Source organism: Leiobunum rupestre, chromosome 4 (genome assembly GCF_980474605.1).
Source record: "Leiobunum rupestre chromosome 4, qqLeiRupe1.1.hap1, whole genome shotgun sequence".
NCBI classification, from domain to species: domain Eukaryota; kingdom Metazoa; phylum Arthropoda; class Arachnida; order Opiliones; family Sclerosomatidae; genus Leiobunum; species Leiobunum rupestre.
In genome coordinates this window covers 12471240-12492529 of record NC_143387.1, presented here as the reverse complement: position 1 = coordinate 12492529, position 21290 = coordinate 12471240, and the positions used below count along the sequence as shown (strand labels likewise).

Sequence of the window (21290 nt, the reverse complement as noted above, 5' to 3'; positions counted from 1 at the left end):
AGTTCTATTTACATTACACGTTCCCCGCCTTAACACCGCGATACCCCACGAAACCTCCCGGTCCCAGTTCTCTCATACAGCATAGAATCAGTGAAACCCCACCATGGACTAACAAACCGTAAGGACGGTTCGCAGGCGGCGATTTCCTTTAGAGAGGCTCGTCAGAGTTCCGTTAAAAGTCGACTACCTTTTTACCCCTCCGCGACTGAAGGTAGCCGAGTCGAGTCAAAACGGAAAAAGGTGCTGCCTTCTTTCCGCGGCAAAAATATTTTATTTTTAAGTCGAGACAAATAGTCGAGTTCTAACGGTTTTTTTAGGCTGGCTTTCTTTAAAATTGAGTAACAATATAAATTCAAATTTTGGAAATCATCATCTAAAAGGAAATTAAACTATTAATGTATGGTTAAAGTCTAAATTTCGCAGTTTATTATACTTAAGATGGCCTTTTATAACACTGCTATGGGTAAAATAAATTTAAAATATACCAACTTTACAAAGCGAACTAAGCCTTTGTTTAAACATTCACTTACAATTATCAGAAACAGTTAATTCATTGTTTTTACTCTTCTTTTTTTCCGGGGATATTGATAACAAAGCTTCAAATGTATGGGACGAAAAATTCATTATTTAAAAAAACTACTCCATGAAATAACTTGAATCGCGGCAGCTTAATTAAGACATGGACTAAGGGGATACATTTTTCACACGTTTCTCAACTTTTTTCCTTCCCCTTCCAACGATTTCATCCCCTTGACTCAGTTTGTAAGCCGCAAAAATGGCTCTGGAAATCGTCCTTACGTTTTGTTAGTCCATGACCCCACGATACCCTATGGGAAGTGATACCCTCGGTCTCAGTTCTCTCATTTCAATTACTACTCATATCTTTTACGTATCAATTAAGCTTTATTTAATAATTTAATTAAATGCTTTTGTCAATGTATGATTGCTACTTTGTCATCTCTCCCTAATAAGGTATCAAAATAAAACGAAATGTTGATAGGATTTGAAAAATCTAGATTTTATCAACAATTAGACTGATGAAATAATTATTTTATCAAAATTTGTTATTTTTGTACTATATTTAGCTAAATAAGCTTAAGTAAAGTTAAAATTATTTAATTAGTCATAAAGTAACTTACTTTCCCACAAAAGTCCAATTTTTATATAAAAGCTTAATCAAATTAAACACCGTGTGTAAAGCGAGTGCGGTCGATGGATTTATTTTAAAAATTTTGATCTTGAAACAAACTTTTATTTAGTGGTTCTTAAACATTTAAAAAAAAGGAATATATAAATATGTTGTTTAAAGTTAGATTCACAACTTTACCTCCAAATTTATTGAACCAATTAAGAACAAAACTAACATTAAATATTTATCTCAATTTTAAAATTATATCAAATAAAAGACAAAAAATGCATAATAAATGTATTAATTATTTTCAAAAGCCCCCAAAAGTGTTAAACCCTTTCTCCGAATTTTAAAATAATTATTACAGGGCTAAGTGGGTTAGTTAAGTTAAGTTAAAGTTCGGGAGAGCAAATAAGAGCAGACTAAGCTATGGCAAAAAGCAAGTGACTCTTCGCCAAATAAAAGAGCGAGATATCAAAGGAAATTCAAAAATTATTAACTTAAATTGTTTATTATTTTTCAAAAAACACATTACTGTGACGTTAATATTAATGTTTTGCCGATGAGGATTGAGGAAATGAGGCTGGAATATGGCTTATAACACTTTTCCTATAAGATCTTAATCCGCCCTTTAAAAAAAAAATTGGGCGGGTGTTGGTTGGTCTCTCCTTTGGGGAAGTGTCAGACAAATAATTATTTCCACCATTTCCTTCTGATTTTAATGTTAAATATTTTTTATTTAAACCATTTGCGAAATGGACAGGTTTAACCCTTCTGGATTTTATTTTTAAATATTTTGCCCTTGAAGAACTTTAAGTGTGGTACCGACATCATTAGATATTTCATATTCTTTAAATGTAATATAATTACCTAACTTCTTAGATTATTTATGCATGTGATTTTCAAGAGGCACAGAATCACATTTAAATTTTTTGAAAGGAAAAAAGTGCCACCTTTCGAAATTTATCTGAAGCAAATTCTGAAATAAAAAAATCGAACAAAACATTAAGCATTAATTTCTAGCTGTCCTCCAGTTCATTACAAAGAGTATCACGTGAAAAGACCCCCAACCATTAATTTACTAAGGATTTACATGTGACTTCTCAAGATTATTTTAGCACAATTTAGCTTAAAATTATTAATCCATGAAAAATAAACATTATTATAAAAATTAAATAACAAATGTATTTATTTTACAAAACTTACTTTAATAGCTTCGTCGAAAAAATGTTGTAAGACTCTTTATTTGAAATATGTTTTTTTGTGTGCAAGAAGCTAGATATTAAGAGAACTAAAAATTATTATCCGTGGTCGAGAGTCGCTTAATGAGCTCATACCACATGTGCTAATATTTGTTAAACTGCAACTGGTATAGCGTATAAATACTTTGACATAGAATTCGCAATTATGTAGAACTGTACACATTCATCTTTATCGGTTATTTCAACACGTACCTTACCTTGGTGCAGACCTCAAGTAAGTTCACAAAGCTCTTTCATGTAACCCCTATGGAAACAACAACTGCGTGTCAGTGGTGTTGGTCATAATTTAGCAAAACTAGAGTTCAGTAAAGAGGTTGCACATGACGAACTAAAAACTAAGAGTTTTATTTATCATCCTATGGTGTTGATATTTTTTATTTATTTAATAACGGCCGGTACCAGGCGGTCCGCACTCTGCTAATGTTTTTAATTAAAATTTCATAGCTACGGCTGGACGACCACCGAAAGTGCAAATAACTTTCCCTGCTTGTCTAAAAATAACCATTGCTTGGTAATCTGGATTGAATGTCGAAATGGTGTCAGTGTAATTTATTTAGAAATATGAAATCTTCGTTATTGGATGAACCAGTCAGTTCCAAGAAAAAAAGATAAATCTAAACATGTATAAATGAATTGATTGCATATATGGGTTTATTTAAACGAGCAAATTTAACGTTGATAAGTAGTTGATTACTTCTCCATTAATTCTAGGTCTAAAGTAGATATGTTACATTTTTTCTAAAAGAAGTGCTACATAAGAAAACTGTCAGTTTCTAAGGCAAAATTCCTATTACCTTTGTTGAAACTTTCGATCAAACTTCAGAAATTGTATGATTTTGAGATTGATGAATCACATCTGATCCTTCCGTTCAAATAACAAATGACTAGACGTAACAAATAAATGTATATATATTGGTTATGATACCGCCGTTTCAGGTTGCTGTGAATAGCTTTAACAAACTTAACACATTAGAAGGTTTGTGAGTATTCTAACCGTCGTACGTCTTGTTTTTAAATAATTTCCAATATCTTCGCTTTAAAACCCAAACCGCGTAAACAAATCTTAAAATGATACGTGGTTTTGGTTTTGAAGCCACGATATTCTGGTGGTACGGGTATACGATTGTGTGATTAATTTACAGGACTTTTCCGTCTGGGAAAAGTCGGTGTAGAAAACAACGAAATATTTCGTATAATAGAGCGTAATCTTATTTATTTTTATTATAAGGGAATATAACGTTGAACTGAAACAAATTTTGATATGCCTATTTAATGTAAGCGGATAATTTTATTATTTTCCTCCATGTATAACAAGTAAGCTTATTTAAACTAATACGTGTAAGCCAACTGTTAACCGCGGTTGGGGTTCAACGGTGACGTATTTTGACGCCGTCGATAGGAAATCAATAAATAGGCAACGTTATTTAAGGTAATTCGGCTTCGTCGATTCCTTAATATCGACCCCGCCACCGAAAACATCCAATCTACATCGGCGCTGGCCACTGGAATGCTTAGTATTCTTTTGGCTAACTCCGCCAAAACTTGATATTATTTTGAGTAGCTGCTCCAAAACTGAAGTACGTCCGTTTCCAACGGTTGAACCCGCTCCTCCAGCATAGAGGGTAGAAGGGGAGGAGTAGAAGGCTCTCCCGAAGAGTTATCGCTTTAAAATTTCCCCCGGAACTTCCGGAATATGCCCGCGGATTTTTTTCTTATAGAATAGACCAATAGTAGGAAACCGGATGTTAAGAGGAAAAAATTTCGAGTCGAAATCCGAGAATTCCAAAAATGCCTTGCTAAAGGTATAAGCTTCTACTCCTCCCCTTCTACCCTCTATGCCTCCAGATACCTGGCCACTTCGCTCTTTAAGGAGCTAATTCTGTCAACAGCAGCAGTTGCTTGTTCAGCGGGGTGGTTCTCCCTCACACGGGACCGCATTCCACCCCTGGATGTCGGCTGGTCGTCCTCCTCCTCCTCCACAGGTTCAGGTAATCGGGCGGCAAACGCTGATAGATGCCTGATGGAATCCTTCTCCTTAAGCGAGTGGTAGATTTCTCCTCTCTGCGTCGTCCGCAACCCATTTCTGATTTTAAAAGATGCTTTAAAATTAATTAATTAATTTTGTTACTAGGATTTGAAGGTATATTACGAGGAAATAATGATGTTTTCCCTCTGGGGTCTAAAGTGGCGGCTACCACGTAATCGAGGTCGACTATTTCCTCGAAGATTCGAGATTTCAAGTGAACTAATAGTTCCTTTTGAAATTCCCCGTAGAAGCCACTCTAGCGGCGGATATCTGGTCATAGGTATCGAGAAGAGTACCTATGACCAGGTGAGAAAGTGGCTCCTGCTTCTGAAACGTATCAGTAGCGACCTGCATTGGTTTTTAAAACCGCAGCAACTCCATTTGGTGAAGATGGTCCTCTTCCATCTGATCCTCGAAGACGCCGGCTTCAAGGAAAGTGTCCTTGAGCGCCATGAGCATCCCTTCCTAGAGAAATTACGAAAAGGCAACGTGGATTATGGGACAAATTAGTATAATCATCTTTGTCAAACTCCGTTTTTAATATGCTGCTTACTTGCGCTAAACGTTCCATGGTGGCATAGATGGAGTTCCAACTCGTGACGACGATGGCCTTGAGGTCAAGACCACTTGGCGATTTAGAACGAAATTATTCGCTCCACTTGCTGGAGCGACGCAGGAACGACACCCAATTGTCTACGTTTTGAATCATCCTTTGAACCCTTGGAACTACCTTCACGGAATTGTTCACCTCTAACTGGAGAGAGTGGCAAACGCACAGTTTCCTCGTCCACGTTCCGTGAAGAGCAGTGGAGTGTTCCAGGATGAATTCGCCTAACTCGTCGCTCGGAGACATTGGCTCAGAGACTGGTCCAACGGGGCGCTGTGGCTGTACCAGTAACAGTTGGCTCCACGTATTCCAACCTATAACCGAAAGAAAAAAGGTTTAAAAAAAGAATTCCGCCGTATCTACCACTTGGTGAGAGAAACGAAATATACCGTCATCTAAAACAATAATTCTCGTCGTCCGATGAATCAATTAAAGATTCAATATCGGGATCAGAGGACGCCAATCCCGCGACGTTCAGGGCTCTACTATACTGGGCTGTCTCAAAACGTCAAGCAAGTTCACCGCCTTGGTGATATTGGACGCGTTGTCCGCGCAAATACACGAGATCTGAAAATGCTCAACATTAATTTATAATTCTCGAAAAATGAGCGTGTAAAATATAATTTCTTACGGAAGACTCGGATAGACCGAATTCAGCCAAAATTTCCCGAATTTTCCCAAAATTGCCGTGGCAGTGTGCGATCCCGGAAAATGCGCTAATGCCAGCAAAAGATTTCGGAATTTAAAGTTAGAGTCAATAAATTGAACTCGAACTCCGAGAACCGATTGCTGGCGCCAGCTCGACCAAATGTCCAGGGTCAAATGTAACGTGCCCTGTGCCAAATTGCCGAGAATCCTCTGACATGTAAAAAAATAAACTATACTTAAAATGCAACTGCAAATGAATAACTTAAGGTCTAAATAAAATTTAATTACCGTTATTTTCGGCCTTAGCTCATTTGTCACGATGTGCGCCAACTCCGAGGTGACGGGCTGGGTTGGAAAACTCCGTTGCCTTTCCGGAAAGGCAACCCGTCAATAGCTAAAATATAAACAAGCCATCGCTTGAAGAGGGCCTGGTTAGCTTTCTTGGCCACCGGCGCCGGATCAAGTTTCGTCCTCTTAGAAGGTGGAGGAGTCGATTTGCTCCCCGATCCCAAAACGTCGATCTGGTAATCGCCGTCGTCGTTGGGATCAGGAGTCAACGATAGATTATGGACAGCAGTCTTAAAATAAAAATGAATGAAAAAACGTTATTTAAAAACAAATTTAGAACCGAAAAAAGTTCTAAAACGTAAATATTAAACTTACAGCGTGTCGTTCCATAGCGTAAGCGCTACTGACTCCTCCCACGATCAACTGGTGACACCCCTCGAACTTGCAACGCCCCACCACAGAAATGGCGGGAGTCCCGTCAGTCTCGAGATAACTTCCGACGTAATCGAAATGCAGATGGATATTTTTACGTCCATATCGGCCCGTTTCGAACTTCTCAATAATTTTTGCACCATTAAGTTCCCCTTAAAAAGTACTTTGATCAGGTGGAACTAAAAAGTGAGAAAATTTTGCCGGTCCTATGGTTCAAAATAGCCATTTAAAAAATATTATTTTATTTAGCGAAATATAAAATACTGTATTGCTAAAATATATTGTAAATTGGTTTTTAAGCTCTTTTTTTAACAATGCAAAAAGCATTTTAAAATATTTGTAAAATCCTTTTCTGGAAATTCTGAGAATTGAGAGTTTATTCCTATAACGCCCACGAAATTCGCGCAAGGACGGAGGCTGTGGTGGACAAACGGCAACTCCTCCCCTCCTTTCTTCGGCCAATCGGTATAAAACGCGAAAACGAGAGACTAGTTTCTCATTACTTCTTCGACTTTCGTCATGGACAGTCTGAGAAACCAAAATCGTTCCTTGAAACGTAAGAACACCGCATTGCGTTCACTTATTGGAATATATATTGATATATTTCAGAAAAAATAGATGACCCGCATAGTTTTGAAGATAATTTAGAGAACCGACTGGATTATTATCGGGACTTGTTGTTGCATGAACGCTTACGCAACAAGGAAATGGAAGACAAACTCGTAGACGTCCAACGACGCGCTTTACTCGGCAGTATCAGTATGTCGTGGTGGGAAGCGACCCAAGACCGAGTAATCGGACAAAGATCAATTTTGAACAAAAACGGCCCTTTTCAGGGCCACTTTCAGTCTGGTTACAGGCACTTTATAATGTAGTGAACTCATTTTATATAAAGAAAAACCTTTTCAATGGTTTTCGCTTTGAATATACAATCAAAACGGCCCTTTTCAGACCGATTTTCTCTAAGAATTTAAATAAGCTTACGTTTAAAACTTGTAAGAAACATTTAAATAAGCTTAGTTTTAAAACTTAGGAGTAGGAACATTTATATAATCTTACGCAAGATAATTGTTACTAGGAAACATTTAAAAATTAGGACGATAAACATTTAAATAAATTTCTGAAATATATGGTCGTCAGTACTAAAGATTCCGCAAATATCGAAAATTCGGGATATATAAAACCCGTCCCATTTGCGAGTTCCCCCTTTCTTAATTATAATGCGCTGGCGACGCGAAGTCTGGCTATCACCTGTGGCCGAAACTTTTGCTTTTCTTTGCATGACTGGCACTAACGGATTTAACACTCTCCCCCTACGAACATATCCGTTTATTCCCATTCGACTTAAATCCCATTCGACTTAAATCCCATTCGACCGAAAGAATTTTAAAATGTAGCCCAATTGGCGGGGTGATTTGGTATTTTATTTATAAGGTATGTACTATCGAAGATCCATGTTTAGGTTAGGTTAGAGTTGGTCAAGTTTACTATTTTAGTTCAGTTACTTTCAGGAACGTCATTTCAGGATTTTACAGGAGGGGGCAGAACTATAGAGCTCCGGAAAACCAGTTTTTTAAAAGGACAAAAACCCATCAAATTTCATATTTTTGGGATTTTTAATCGAAATAGTTATTGCATATTTGCTATTGATTTTCAGGATAATTGCGAGAACCAAAAATTTCCCAAGATATGCATGAACATTTTAAGATCATAGAAATCCAGGGGGGGGCAATGCCCCCCCTTGCCCTACCCAAATGACGTCCCTGGTTACTTTTCTTGACTATTTTCAAATAAATGCATAGTACCAAGATATTAAAATGGTATAGCTAAATTCATAGCTACTGCATACCCTTCTTTATTAGCTATCCGCTCCATTGCAAACGACTTCAGTAACTAAATTGAAAACATAGCAAAAGCCAATTTATGGGACTAAAGCAACATATCCACTCCCTAAACATAATTGTCATCCCGTCGGTGATAACGGATAATAAGTGTATCACTTCAACGGAAATAAATAACCGATACAATTCAGCTCATTAAACTAATATATTAAATAATGAGATATAAGTAAAAGGCGTCGAAAAATCACAATTTATAAATTAGCCACTAAAATGTTACCTTGAATTTAAATATTTACCGCATTATAAAATTATATCGGACGAAAACATTGAAATAAGCTTACTTGCTATACATAGACGAAAACTTTGAAATAAGCTTACTTTTTTTAAATAATCATACATTAAATAGGTTAGGAAGTGTCTCTTAAAATAAAAATTAATACGCTCTAAATAAACACAAATTACGTGCACCACAATTCGTTGTTAAGTATGACTTCATCGACTATAATTAATTTTATGAAGTTTGTATTAGTTTACTGAGATTTACGTAAAATTCAGCGAAAAATTACATACAAGATAAAATTAATAACTTAAAAATTAAACTGCATTTAAAAGTGTACCCAATTATTAATTTTTCGTCTTTTTCAATAAATAGAAATTGTAATTTCGCATCCATTAAAGGGTGAAAAAATATTGAAATTCGAATTTCGCGCCTTTTCGAAGCGCGCCAAGAAAATGAAAAGAGCGGAATCGAGACGGACGATGGCGTCGCACTTTTAGAAGGGTGGCTTGACGAAAGAGGGGGAAAACACGCGCTTCGCGTAGAGCCCACAATAGCAAGTGCGAGAGGGGAGCGAAAGTGCCACTCTTCCTTCTGGTGCTCTCCCACTAGAGAGAGAGTGCCTAGAGAGAGAGCATCGAAAGTCGGAGAAACCCGCTCTTTAAGAGGGAGCGCTTCACGTGAGAGCGAGAGCGACCAATTTTTCGCTCTTTCAGTTTTCGCACTGAGCGTCGCCCATCGTTCGGCCGTATTTTTTATATTTCATTTCTAGCCGGGAAGCCGAAAAACACATGCGCGCACTGGTGAAACGACTATAGTTCAAACTGTGTTGCCACGTCAATTTGCCGTTGTATAGGGCTCTTGATGATCTACACAACTCAAACTAAGAGGAATTTCTCCCGCTTGGCTACGTTTTTTCGCGTTCCCAATCATACCCGATCACACACACACATGGACGACACCAGCCTATAATGGTTCGTTTACTAAATACACGATTCATAAAAAGATCTCTATAAACGTTAAAAAGTTATCTAAGAGAGGTAAAAAATTATCTATTAACGCTGAAAAGTTATCTATATCACACTTATCGATTAATAGTTAATTATCACACTTCTCGATTAAAAGTTAAATTCATGGTTATAATTGGTTATAATTATTAACTTATCTTTATCTAAAATGTGTGATAATGTATGTAGTATGTATTATTTATGTAGTATATACCCGCGAGCGCTGCGGATAAGCTCAGGGCGGGTTCAAGGGGCCGTGCCGCACCCGGTATTTAGTATGTGTAAAGTATACATTTTACACAATTACTCAAGAACCATTTACAATTGAAACTTAAAATTAAGAACGCCACAATGGGAGGCTAAAATGAACTTATGTACCAAATTTAATGTACATTGGTTCAGCACTTTTTGCTGTAGAGCGGTCTGCGATAGGAAGATAGAACAGGAAGAATGAAGGCTAACTTTGACTTCCTGTTAATGAAACCAATTCTTCCCAGATTAATGGTGTTAGAATATGGTTTTCCCGTTTTTCTGGTCTTTCAAACGACATATCATTTGTTTTATTCTAAGCTATAGTTTGTGAGATACAAGGGGGTGAAATCAACCTCATTCTAGTTGGATATAATATAGCCAGTTCTCGGGTAGTATACGCTATTTATCCGGACCTTGCGTAGCGTTTACCGTCCCTTTCTATAGATTCTTCCTCTAAATACTTAGCAGACGAAAATCGAGTATTTTGGAGGCATACCAAATTTCATTTAAATCGGTTAGGTAGTGTTTGCAGTAGAGCGGTCTGCGAGGAGACGATGGAAGAAGAAGAAAAATTAAGCCTAACTTTGACTTATTACTACCACAATTCGCGTCAACCCTGTTCGATGAAATTAGTATTTGTTTGTCACGTGCCTGTAACCTGGCAAACGATACATCAATTTTTTTGAAATGACCTATAGTAAATTCGGCTTCATTCTGGTTCGAGATAATATAACAAGTTCTCGGGTAGCTACTCTGTACCTGATTTTTGCATAGGCACTACCGTCCCTTATGATTATTTACGAACTTTACGTTAAGGGTTTAAGATATTACACTGGCGTCTAATTCGAAATACATGTACACTCTGTTCAAAACGTCTTTGCCCGTGGGAGATTTCGAATATTTTCGCCCGTCATTTCTTGTATAGTTGCATCAAGTCGAAGCGGACATCGGTAATAGATAAATAAAATGTTTAGCTACAAATTGGCCAAAATCATTTTCTCTATAGACTTATAAATTGGCCTATTTCGGCCTAAAAGAGGGGGTGTCAACTTTTTTAATTTTGATCTCAGGTCATTTTAAACCTAATTGTCGTGTTCTCCGGGGTTGATTTATATTTAGAAAGTGTTGGAATTATTCAAATCGATGCATTGGTTCAAAAGATATTCACCAAAGAAAATTTCACATAAATTAAGAAATATCTAAACATCTCACCAAGCCATTTAAAATAATAAATGTTGACGGGTTTTGTCGCCATCTATAGTTCCTAGAAGTAATCTTTTTGTTTAATTCTAAATATGTAACAAATTGAAGGTTAACATAAATATTTTCATGTGCTCATTTGAGAAACGAACAGGGGCGACGCCAGAAAATATTTAGGTGTAGGCAAAGATTTTTTAAAAGTGTGCTCCTTGTTCCTCAAATACTTAAAAATTAAATTTTTAGAAGTTTTTTTTATTTATTGAAAATAGTTAAATTTATTTTACAAGTGTTAACTAACTTTAAAATATAAATTTTAAATATAGTGTTTATTTTAGTTACAAATTTGAAAAGTCGGGAAATTTTATAATTTTTTTTATAATTTTGCGGTTTTTAAACTTTTACAATTTTAACTAATTTCACAGCAGCGCGTGAAAGCATCTTAAGACGACGAAAACAAATCTCCGCGCTACACCCTGAAAAGTGAGAGGCGCTTAAGGTTATAGGTTAAAATCGAAATAGATAATTGAAGGTAGTATCGTCTGCTATGCAATTTCGTCGCCCTAGTAATTTTATGCGTAGGCGTAAGTCCGATTAACGAAAACTGAATTTGGTGCCACGTTGGAATAAGGCTATGGGCATTTACACGAAGTTAACTAGAGATCGCCACGGGCGGCTCCAGACTAATTTTATGGGGGAGGGGGCACAGTATTGGTTGAAGCTGAGATCGCGTTACACTGGTTATTTTAAAAGTCAATTAAAGGTCCACACCGAGTAGCGACTTTCGATAGCTCCTTTAAATCCATACACATTCACCCTGCTTGAAATAATATGCCACGATCCTAGCTCTTCTAAATGCATATACCCTGGTCGTAATGTTTCGGTATAAAATGATTTCGATTCAGCTGAATCACTTACTTAAACTTCAAGGTTCGCGCTGAATCGAAATCATTTTATACCGGAAAATTACGAAGAGCTAGGATCGTGGCATATTAATTCAAGCAGGGTAAATGTGTATGGATTTAAAGGAGCTATCGAAAGTCGCTACTCGGTGTGGACCTTTAATTGACTTTTAAAATTACAGTCTAACGCGATCTTAGCTTCAGCCTAGAAAATATCTATACGGTCCTATATTAGTACTAACGATAACGTATACGTATTAAACACATATGAAGTTAAGTGTTTACTAACATACGTAAATAAACTTTTCAAGTCGTCCGTAGGCCTCGTTAGGCGTAATTTTCAGATTTGCTACATTTTGCTGATTTCTCGGGGTGGCATCGGGGGGGGGGGGGGGCAAATAATTAATATATACCACACGGGATTCTAGGTTTTTATTTCTTTACTTTTTTCAATAAAAAACCAATACGGTGCCCCCCCCCCCCCCATAAAATTAGTCTGGAGCCGCCCGTGGCGATCTCTAGTTAACTTCGTGTAAATGCCCATAGCCTTATTCCAACGTGGCACCAAATTCAGTTTGCGTTAATCGGACTTACGCCTACGCATAAAATTACTAGGTCGACGAAATTGCATAGCAGACGATACTACCTTCAATTATCTATTTCGATTTTAACCTGTTACCTTAAGCGCCTCTCACTTTTCAGGGTGTAGCGCGGAGATTTGTTTTCGTCGTCTTAAGATGCTTTCACGCGCTGCTGTGAAATTAGTTAAAATTGTAAAAGTTTAAAAACCGCAACATTATAAAACAAATTATAAAATTTCCGACTTTTCAAATTTGTAACTAAAATAAACACTATATTTAAAATTTATATTTTAAAGTTAGTTAACACATATTTAGAATTAAACAAAAAAGATTACTTGTAGGAACTATAGATGGTGACAAAACCCGTCAACATTTATTATTTTAAATGGCTTGGTGAGATGTTTAGATATTTCTCAATTTCTGTGAAAACGTCTTTGGTGAATATCTTTTGAACAAATGCGTCGATTTGAATATGTCCAACACTTTCTAAATATAAATCAACCCCAGAGAACACGAAAATCGTGTTTAAAATGACCTGAGATCAAAATTAAAAAAAATGATACCCCCTCTTTTAGGCCAAAATAGGCCAAATTATAAGACTATCCAGAAAATGATTTTGGCCAATTTGTAGCTAAACATTTTATTAATCTATTACCGATGTCCGCTTCGACTTGATGCAATTATACAAGAAATGACGGGCGAAAATATTCGAAATCTCCCACCGGCAAAGACTTTTTGAACAGAGTGTACAGGATTTGCTCTTCACGAAATGGCTCGAGCAAGCGAATTATTTTTGCTTTCTATGTGATAAATAAAAGCTGGGTATATTTATGTAATATTAAATTTGTATACTTTTATTGGTTGGAGTGATTCATTTTTAATCATATAATCACGGTCAGGGGCGTAACTAGGGACCCGCAGACACGGCGATCGTGGGGGCCCCATGACATTTTCACCAAATAGGGGGCCCTTTCGTTTTAAGTATTGGTTTTTAATTTATTTAAATTTTTAAATAGGGCCTATTTAAAAATAATGCTTTAAATATTGGTAAAAATGTAGAAATCTGACACATATCCCCAATATTTTCAGAAAACTTGTAAAAATAAGAAATAAATTGTTTTTTTTTATAAAGGGCCCTTTTGATATCCTGCGGGGGAGCCCAAATTTTGTCGTTACGCTACTGATCACGGTTTGAAACATCTTTTAGGGGCTAATCTATTAACTTCCCTTACCATAACATATTTTCATATGATTACCTTCAAATTACTATTAATAGGTGACGTGTAAATTTAACTGACAAGGTTCTTCCTTTAAATTTTATTAGCTTGATTTATAGAACTTTAAAGTTTAGTTCTGGCTCTAGCCACATTTTATGGTATTGTGTGTGGCTTTGTTCAGACGAATCAAGGAAGTAAAAGTACAATTATTTTAATTAAAAAAGGTTTTCAATTTAAGAGATGAACCCAAACTTTTTCTTCCTTTCAAGGTTATTTCTACATAAGGAACTTTCTGCTTAAATATATAAGGCGTTTGAAGCGAGGAAAGATCGAAATGCGGTAAAATTGTAGTTAAAAATGTAGAGGCATATTAAAAGTGTACACTGTTAAACATTTTCAAAAATTTGTCGTCTTACACCAAAGGCATTAGCCAAAAGATATCTTCAATATGGAAGTCTTTCGACCAACGTTTGTGTTTTTGTTGAGCTCAATTTTTATTTTTCTATCAGTTCCTTCGGCTTTATCTCGATCGATTAAGTTTGAAAATTGTGGAGGTTAATTGTTTTACTATTTCTCGTTATTACTGTAGCGAAATAATTGAGAGGACATTAATTTAAAAGGTGCTCCTGAACTGACGGAATTGCACGCAACTCCCTGCGATAAAGATCCGTGCGAGGTTAAACGCGGAACGACACTTCAAATTCAAGCCCGGTTTATTTCAAGTAAGTCCATTTCAAATGAGTCCAAAAAAACCTTGGCTTTATACTGTTTTCAACAATTATTTAAGATATGATCCTTCCTTTTGACGTTCTATTTTTTAAACTGTGAATAAGGCTTAATTAAAACAGTTCTTGTAGAAACAGGAAAGGCGAAATATTAAACACTGTAACCGAGTGTTTTGTTAAAAAAATAATTTTTAGTAAATTATCTAATAACACTAGGTTGTGTCTAGTGACTCGATACTAAAGCGAATCTCATTTGTAACCTGACTTATAAACGATAGAAATTGACTTATTATTAAGCTAAAATGTTTTGCCGAAAAGTTTTGAATAACGCAGTGAAAATTAATATTACGTTTCATCGTTGCATTACAAAAATACATTTTTTGTGACACAGGAAAATCGGTTCATTTTATGGCACCGAAACTTACTTAAAATGATTTCAATAAATGAATAACTTTAGCAGCATTTGAGAAAATTGAATGTTTGAATTCCGTAAACTCATGAGCCTGCTGGCTTATGCCGAGACGACGGTAAAGGTTCGTATGGCGCGTCTCTCGGGTAGTGGTCTTAGGGAAAAATGTAGTTTAGTCTTCTACAGACCGTCTCCGGCTTACCACCTGGGAAGTCATTTCAGGATATTGCAGGTGGGGAAGAACTTGAGTGTCCGAGAGTCTGAGAGAACAGGTGTTTTAAAGGCTAAAAATTGCGTCCAATTTAATATTTTCTGGATTTTTAATCGAAAGAGTTATCGCATAAATGCTAGTTATTTTCAGGAGAAAAGACCGAACAAAACTTTTTCCAAATACCTTGGAAAAATCTTTTCTTCTGTCTATTATGCAGAAAATAATAAGCAATAACATATCCTTTGAGCGTGCATTCCACATGGTTTCAGGGAGCTCTTAACAGGAATTGACCTTAACCTGACATTGGCCGTAACATCAGTTGAAAACAAGCGATTTTTCAGCTGCATGAAACAAGTAAAACTCTAAGTACCCTTATAGATGTGGAGATCGACGTCTCAGTGATCTGCTAGTCATTACATGCCTCCAAGAAGAAGCAGAGTGATGAAAAAATTATGAATTGTTGGAAAAATTAATTTATTTTTTTATGTTCATCATATAAAAAACCTCACAGATAAAATAATTTATATATTTCAAACAAAACGTAATTTCCAAATGTCGAAATCATGAAACGTGGTTTTTTAATAAAGGGGAACCTAGTAGTGGGGTGGCGAAGTTGTTAGCAGCAAGAGGAGCCTGGTTCCATCCCAGTTTGTGACACTGGGTGAAAACTCGGAACAACTCCTTCGGCGTAGAGTTTTTGAGTTCTCAAATCACCAAAGAAAGGTTTTTCTCCCAACTTCCTTGGGCTTTGGGTCGTGCCTTCACCGACATCCCATAAAAATCAGATAATCATAAACATTTAGCGGGTGAAAATGCTCACCCCTTGCTCAATAAAATGAAGTCATTGTAAATGTTTACATAGGGAGAATGACTTCGGTGAGACTTACAGAGGGATGATAGTCGAATGTTCCAAAGGTACGGGAGGGAGAAATGAAAAACGTCACTGACGTGTTCTTCCATCACGTAGGAAAATGTCAGTTTTAGGAAAACATAATTAACGGGCTGATTTGACTAAAAATGTGTTCAACATATTTATTGATCTTGAGTATAAATACATTACTTTTGGCTTGCATTGAATCAATAGCTACATGCAGTTTTAAACACTGTATGGAAACGATTTAATCGGTCGTGTTACATGCCACGAGCTACTAGGTTTAGGTTTTTTTCCAAGCTCTTTCTAATCTCAGATTAATTTTATGGCTAAACAATCTTTCGCGTTTTTATTCCACAGATTTAAACGCCACTAGAGTTCGCCATGAGCTAGGAGCTCTCCTTGAAGGTTCCATTCCGGCAACCTTCCCCGGGTTGAAGAGAGACGCTTGCGTCAGTGGTAATCTCACATGTCCCGTGAAAGAGGGAGATATTCAATATTACAGCGTTAACCTCAATATATTGCCATTTTATCCAACGGTAAGTCTTAACCAACCAATAACCGTAATGATACCTTACGGGATAAACGTTGACACTTTGGACGATATGACGTATCCAATTTTGCGTAAAACCAAACTTAATTATACAAAAATTAAGTTTAGCTTTACACGTTTAAATATGACTCAAATCCATATAGTGAGGCAGTGGTGTAGCCAGAAATTCGTCAAGGGGGGGCCGAAGTATGTGAATGTTAAAAGGGGGTCGAGAAGGGGGTGGAATTTTTGTACAGTCAAAGATAGGCCTAAGGGGGGTCTGACTTGGAAACCCCCCTAGTCTACGCCACTGTAGCGAGATAAATTTCCAAGGAACGGATCAATATTTAGTCGTACATAGTGATTACACGTAATCGGTGCAAAGAGCTAACCTATTCAGGTGGGTGGGTAGAAAAATGTTTGCTGTTTTTTCACGTTCGGTGGGACTGGGAACTTTGGGTACAGTATTATACCTAATATTTGATGTTAAGATGTTTGGCAGGTTTTGTTTTTATTTAAGTGAGCAACAGAGATATGTAAAATATATAATCTTTGAAAAAGATTAGCTACACAGAAAACTTTTGGTTATTACATATATCATCAGCATTATTTTTCAATAGTGGGAAATATATCCAATATGGTGTAGAATTTGTTTTCTAAAAGATTCGACATTTCATTTTTAGGTTAAAGGTGAAGCTTACATCAAACTTCACGTTGGAAAGGATTTAATGATGTGCATTAAAACTAACGTGACGGTTATCTAATTCAAAATTCATTTGTAAAATCTCGCTTACGCAGTTTCTCACTTTGTTACTGTAAAATTGAACATTCGCGGCTTTGGATTTAAGATTAGTAATCAGAGTAGTTTTGTACCAACTTAAACGCTGCATCTTGAAAATCGTTTTTGCTTTTAATTTTTACTTGATATGCATTTGAAATATTAAAAAAAAATCATTTAATAAGTTTCCAATCGGTTTGGTTTAATTAACATTTCGCAATCTTAGGGAAATCATTAGCTGGTGGAAGGTGGAGAGTGAACTAAAATAAGACACGAGTCATTTTTCTAGTTAAACAAAGAGAAAGAGAAAGCCTTATTAGTGTATGAAAGCTCCCAACATCTTTAAAAGCGACCGCTTTCCTTATACATATTGAAAAACATTGTAGTAAATTTTAAACTGCGGTCAGCATAGATGCCAGTAGCGTGCTGTGGAATTTACCATCTTTGCTGTATTGTTTACTGTCATGTTTCTTGTTAAATACTGCAGTGTCTACTGCTAAAACTACAGCAATATATAAGGGAAGATACTGTCTCATATTGGTAATATTTACAGAATGTTGCTGTTTTTAGCTCCTTCCTCTAGTACAGAGAAAAGAGGCTGTTATTTTCGCTGTTATGCGGTGGCGATGTGATGGTGGTGGTGATGATGATAGTGATGGTGAAGGTGAATAATACAGTGGGAGCTATAGGTCTGTATAGTCTATAGCTCCGTATAGGTCCCCTCGGAAATCGACGAATTCTGCCATTGCTGTTCCGTGGTTTTTAATCAAAGGGGCAAAATAAAGAGTGCTTGGAGGAAAAGGCTGCTATTGTGGCTGTGCCATCTTGTTTTAATCTTCATAACTGTGAACATAAGGACTTTTGCGGTTATAAAAAGTATATGTAACAGTACAAGTCGAAAAACATTACTGGTCATTATATTACGATCAATATTTTTAATTTTGTCTTAACGGTAAGATCAGATGTATTTGAATTATTATTGAATGTAAGGAGAGCTATTCTTGCTGTTATTTTAAGGGAAGGATCAAATGTAATTCATCAATCTCAAAATCATACAATTTCTGAAGCTTAATCGAATGTTTCACAAAGGTTATAGGAATTTTGCCTTAGAATCTGACAGTTTTCTTATGTAGCATTTCTTTTAGAAAAAATTAACGTATCCACTTTAAACTAGAATTAATGAAGAACAAATCAACTACTTATCAACGTCAAATTTTCTTGTTTAAATAAACCCATATCTGCAATCAATTCATTTATACATGTTTAGATTTATCTTTTTTTCTTGGAACTGACTGGTTCATCCATTAACGAAGATTTCATATTTCTAAATAAATTACGACATTCTATCCAGATTACCAGACAATGGCTATTTTTAGACAAGCAGGGAAAGTGCTTTGCACTTTCGGTGGTCGTCCGGCCGTAATATGAAATTTTAATTAAAAACATTAGCAGAGTGCGGACCGCCTGGTACCGGCCGTTATTAAATAAATAAAAAATGTCAACACCATAGGATGATAAATAAAACTCTTAGTTTTTAGTTCGTCATGTGCAACCTCTTTACTGAACTCTAGTTTTGCTAAATTATGACCAACAACACTGACACGCAGTTGTTGTTTCCATGGGGGTTACATGAAAGAGCTTTGTGAACTTACTTGAGGGCTACACCAAGGTAAGGTAAGTGTTGAAATAACCGATAAAGATGAATGTGTTCAGTTCTACATAATTGCGAATTCTATGTCAAAGTATTTATCTATCTATCTATCTATATATTTGCTTCAGATCTATCTATCTATTTGGTCCGAGTGTCGCGTCTTTTTGTTTGTTCGAAGGACAAGCGGTACGAGCTATTACTAAGTTTTTAAATTTCTTCAAATTTTTTAGGGTTTAGCTTCATAACGGACTAATCTACTTATTCGCTAATTTTATCATCCTTTACAATGCAGTCCATAGGTGGTTCATTTTAACTTTTTATAAGCTAAACCAGTTAGTTTCACAAATATAAGCACCACAGATAATAAATTTTAGTTCTCTTAATATCTAGCTTCTTGCACACAAAAAAACCTATTTCAAATACAGAGTCTTACAACATTTTTTCGACGAAGCTATATTAAAGTAAGTTTTGTAAAATAAATACTATTTTTATTATTATGTTTATTTTTCATGGATTAATAATTTTAAGCTAAATTGTGCTAAAATAATCTTGAGAAGTCACATGTAAATCCTTAGTAAATTAATGGTTGGGGGTCTTTTCACGTGTTACTCTTTGTAATGAACTGGAGGACAGCTAGAAAGTAATGCTTAATGTTTTGTTCGATTTTTTTTATTTCCGAATTTGCTTCAGATAAATTTCGAAAGGTGGCGCTTTTTCCCTTTAATATAATTTAAATGTGATTCTGTGCCTCTTGAAAATCACATGCATAAATAATGTAAGAAGTTAGGTAATAAAATAACAATTAAAGAATATGAAATATCTCCTGATGTCGGTACCACACTTAAAGTTCTTCAAGGACAAAATATTTGAAAAAAATAAATCCAGAAGGTTCAAACTTTCCATTTCGTAAATGGTTTAAATAAAAATATTTCACATTAAAATCAGAAGGAAATGGTGGAAATAATTATTTGTCTGACACTTCCCCAAAGGAGAGACTAACCAACACCCCGCCCAAAATTTATTTTTTAAAGGGCGGATTAAGATCTTATAGGAAAAGTGTTATAAGCCATATTCCAGCCTAACTTCCTCAATCCGCATCGGCAAAACATTAATATTAACGTCACAGTAATGTGTTTTTTTAAAATTAATAAACAATTTCAAGTTAATAATTTTTGAATTTCCTTTGATATATCCCTCTTTTATATGGCGAAGAGTCACTTGCTTTTTGCCATAGCTTAGTCTGCTCTATCGTATTTGCGCTCCCGAACTTTAACTTAACTAACCAACTTAGCCCTTTAATAATTATTTTAAAATTTGGAGAAAGGGTTTAACACTTTTGGGGGCTTTTGAAAATAATTAATATATTTATTATGCGTTTTTTGTCGTTTATTTAATATAATTTTAAAATTGAGATAAATATTTAATGTTAGTTTTGTTCTTAATTGGTTAAATAAATTTGGAGGCAAATGTAAATCTAACTTTACATCTAATTTTTTTTGAAATTTATAACAAAATATTTTAATAATTCCTTTTTTAAGAACAACTTAATTAAAGTTTGTTTCAAGTTCAAATTTTTTTAAATAAATCCATTGACCTTACTCACTTTACACACGGTGTTTAATTTGATTAAGCTATGTTAATAGTTTGATTGATATTCTATATTTATTATATAAAAATTGGACTTTATGACTAATTAAATAAATAAAACCTTACTTAAGCTCATTTAGCTAAATATAGTACAAAAATGACAAGTTTTGATGAAATGATTATTTCACCTGTATAATTGTTGATAAAATCTAGATTTTTCAAATCCTATCAACATTTCATTTTATTTTGATACCTTATTAGGGAGATATGACAAAGTAGCAATCACACATTGACCAAAGCATTTAATTAAATTATTAAATAAAGCTTAATTGATACGTAAAAGATATGTAATATGAAAATACCTACAAGAACATAAAATGCTGTTAAATTCAATTATCAAGGTTTTAATTTAACCTTACATTTCAAAGTTAATCATGTATAAATTAAGAACTTTCAAATTTCCACAGAATCTGTTAAGATCTGTAAAATACAGTGCTATACAGGGTTTTTGGGATAAGCATATCAAAATGCAATGCTTCCGGGTATTTGGCACTAGAAAATTGGCCTCCAAAACGTCAAAAAAAAGTTAAAATGTGCAGTTTCTATTATTCCTTGGACCCAATTGTTTCCTTTTACTAGGCACTTGTTCTTTTTTTCCAAAAAGTGAAGAAATTGATCACCAGTATCAAAAGTGCGAAATTAAATTAGAATAAGTAGGATAAGTGAGTAAATCACATTTATCGTAAAACGAAGGTGTTTCAAAGCGTCACCGTTGTTTCAATGAAAGTTTCTAATTGAATTGGGATCTTTTTATTCTTCAAATATCATGAAAAACGTACAAATTTAAATTTAAAAAATGT

The 21290-nt window shown here is 35.3% G+C and overlaps 1 protein-coding gene across 1 annotated transcript; it reads left to right on the top strand.

Annotated features, from left to right (window-relative positions):
- Positions 1 to 6911: 6911 nt before the first annotated feature.
- Positions 6912 to 17197, top strand: LOC149946412 (mite group 2 allergen Gly d 2.02-like). The gene is made up of 5 exons (XM_090170734.1): positions 6912 to 6948; positions 7002 to 7151; positions 14269 to 14388; positions 16243 to 16421; positions 17098 to 17197. Exons 1-5 carry the CDS (start codon positions 6912 to 6914, stop codon positions 17176 to 17178), a joined length of 567 nt encoding a protein of 188 aa, XP_090026860.1. The 3' UTR covers positions 17179 to 17197.
- The last annotated feature ends 4093 nt before the right edge of the window (positions 17198 to 21290 follow it).

Bases quoted from the DNA above. Each gene is read 5' to 3' on its own strand.
- LOC149946412 (XM_090170734.1), top strand. From the start codon at position 6,912: ATGGACAGTCTGAGAAACCAAAATCGTTCCTTGAAAC. The intron at 6,949-7,001 runs GTAAGAACACCG...GATATATTTCAG, and splicing joins CCAAAATCGTTCCTTGAAAC to AAAAAATAGATGACCCGCAT. The intron at 7,152-14,268 runs GTATGTCGTGGT...GAAATAATTGAG, and splicing joins CGCTTTACTCGGCAGTATCA to AGGACATTAATTTAAAAGGT.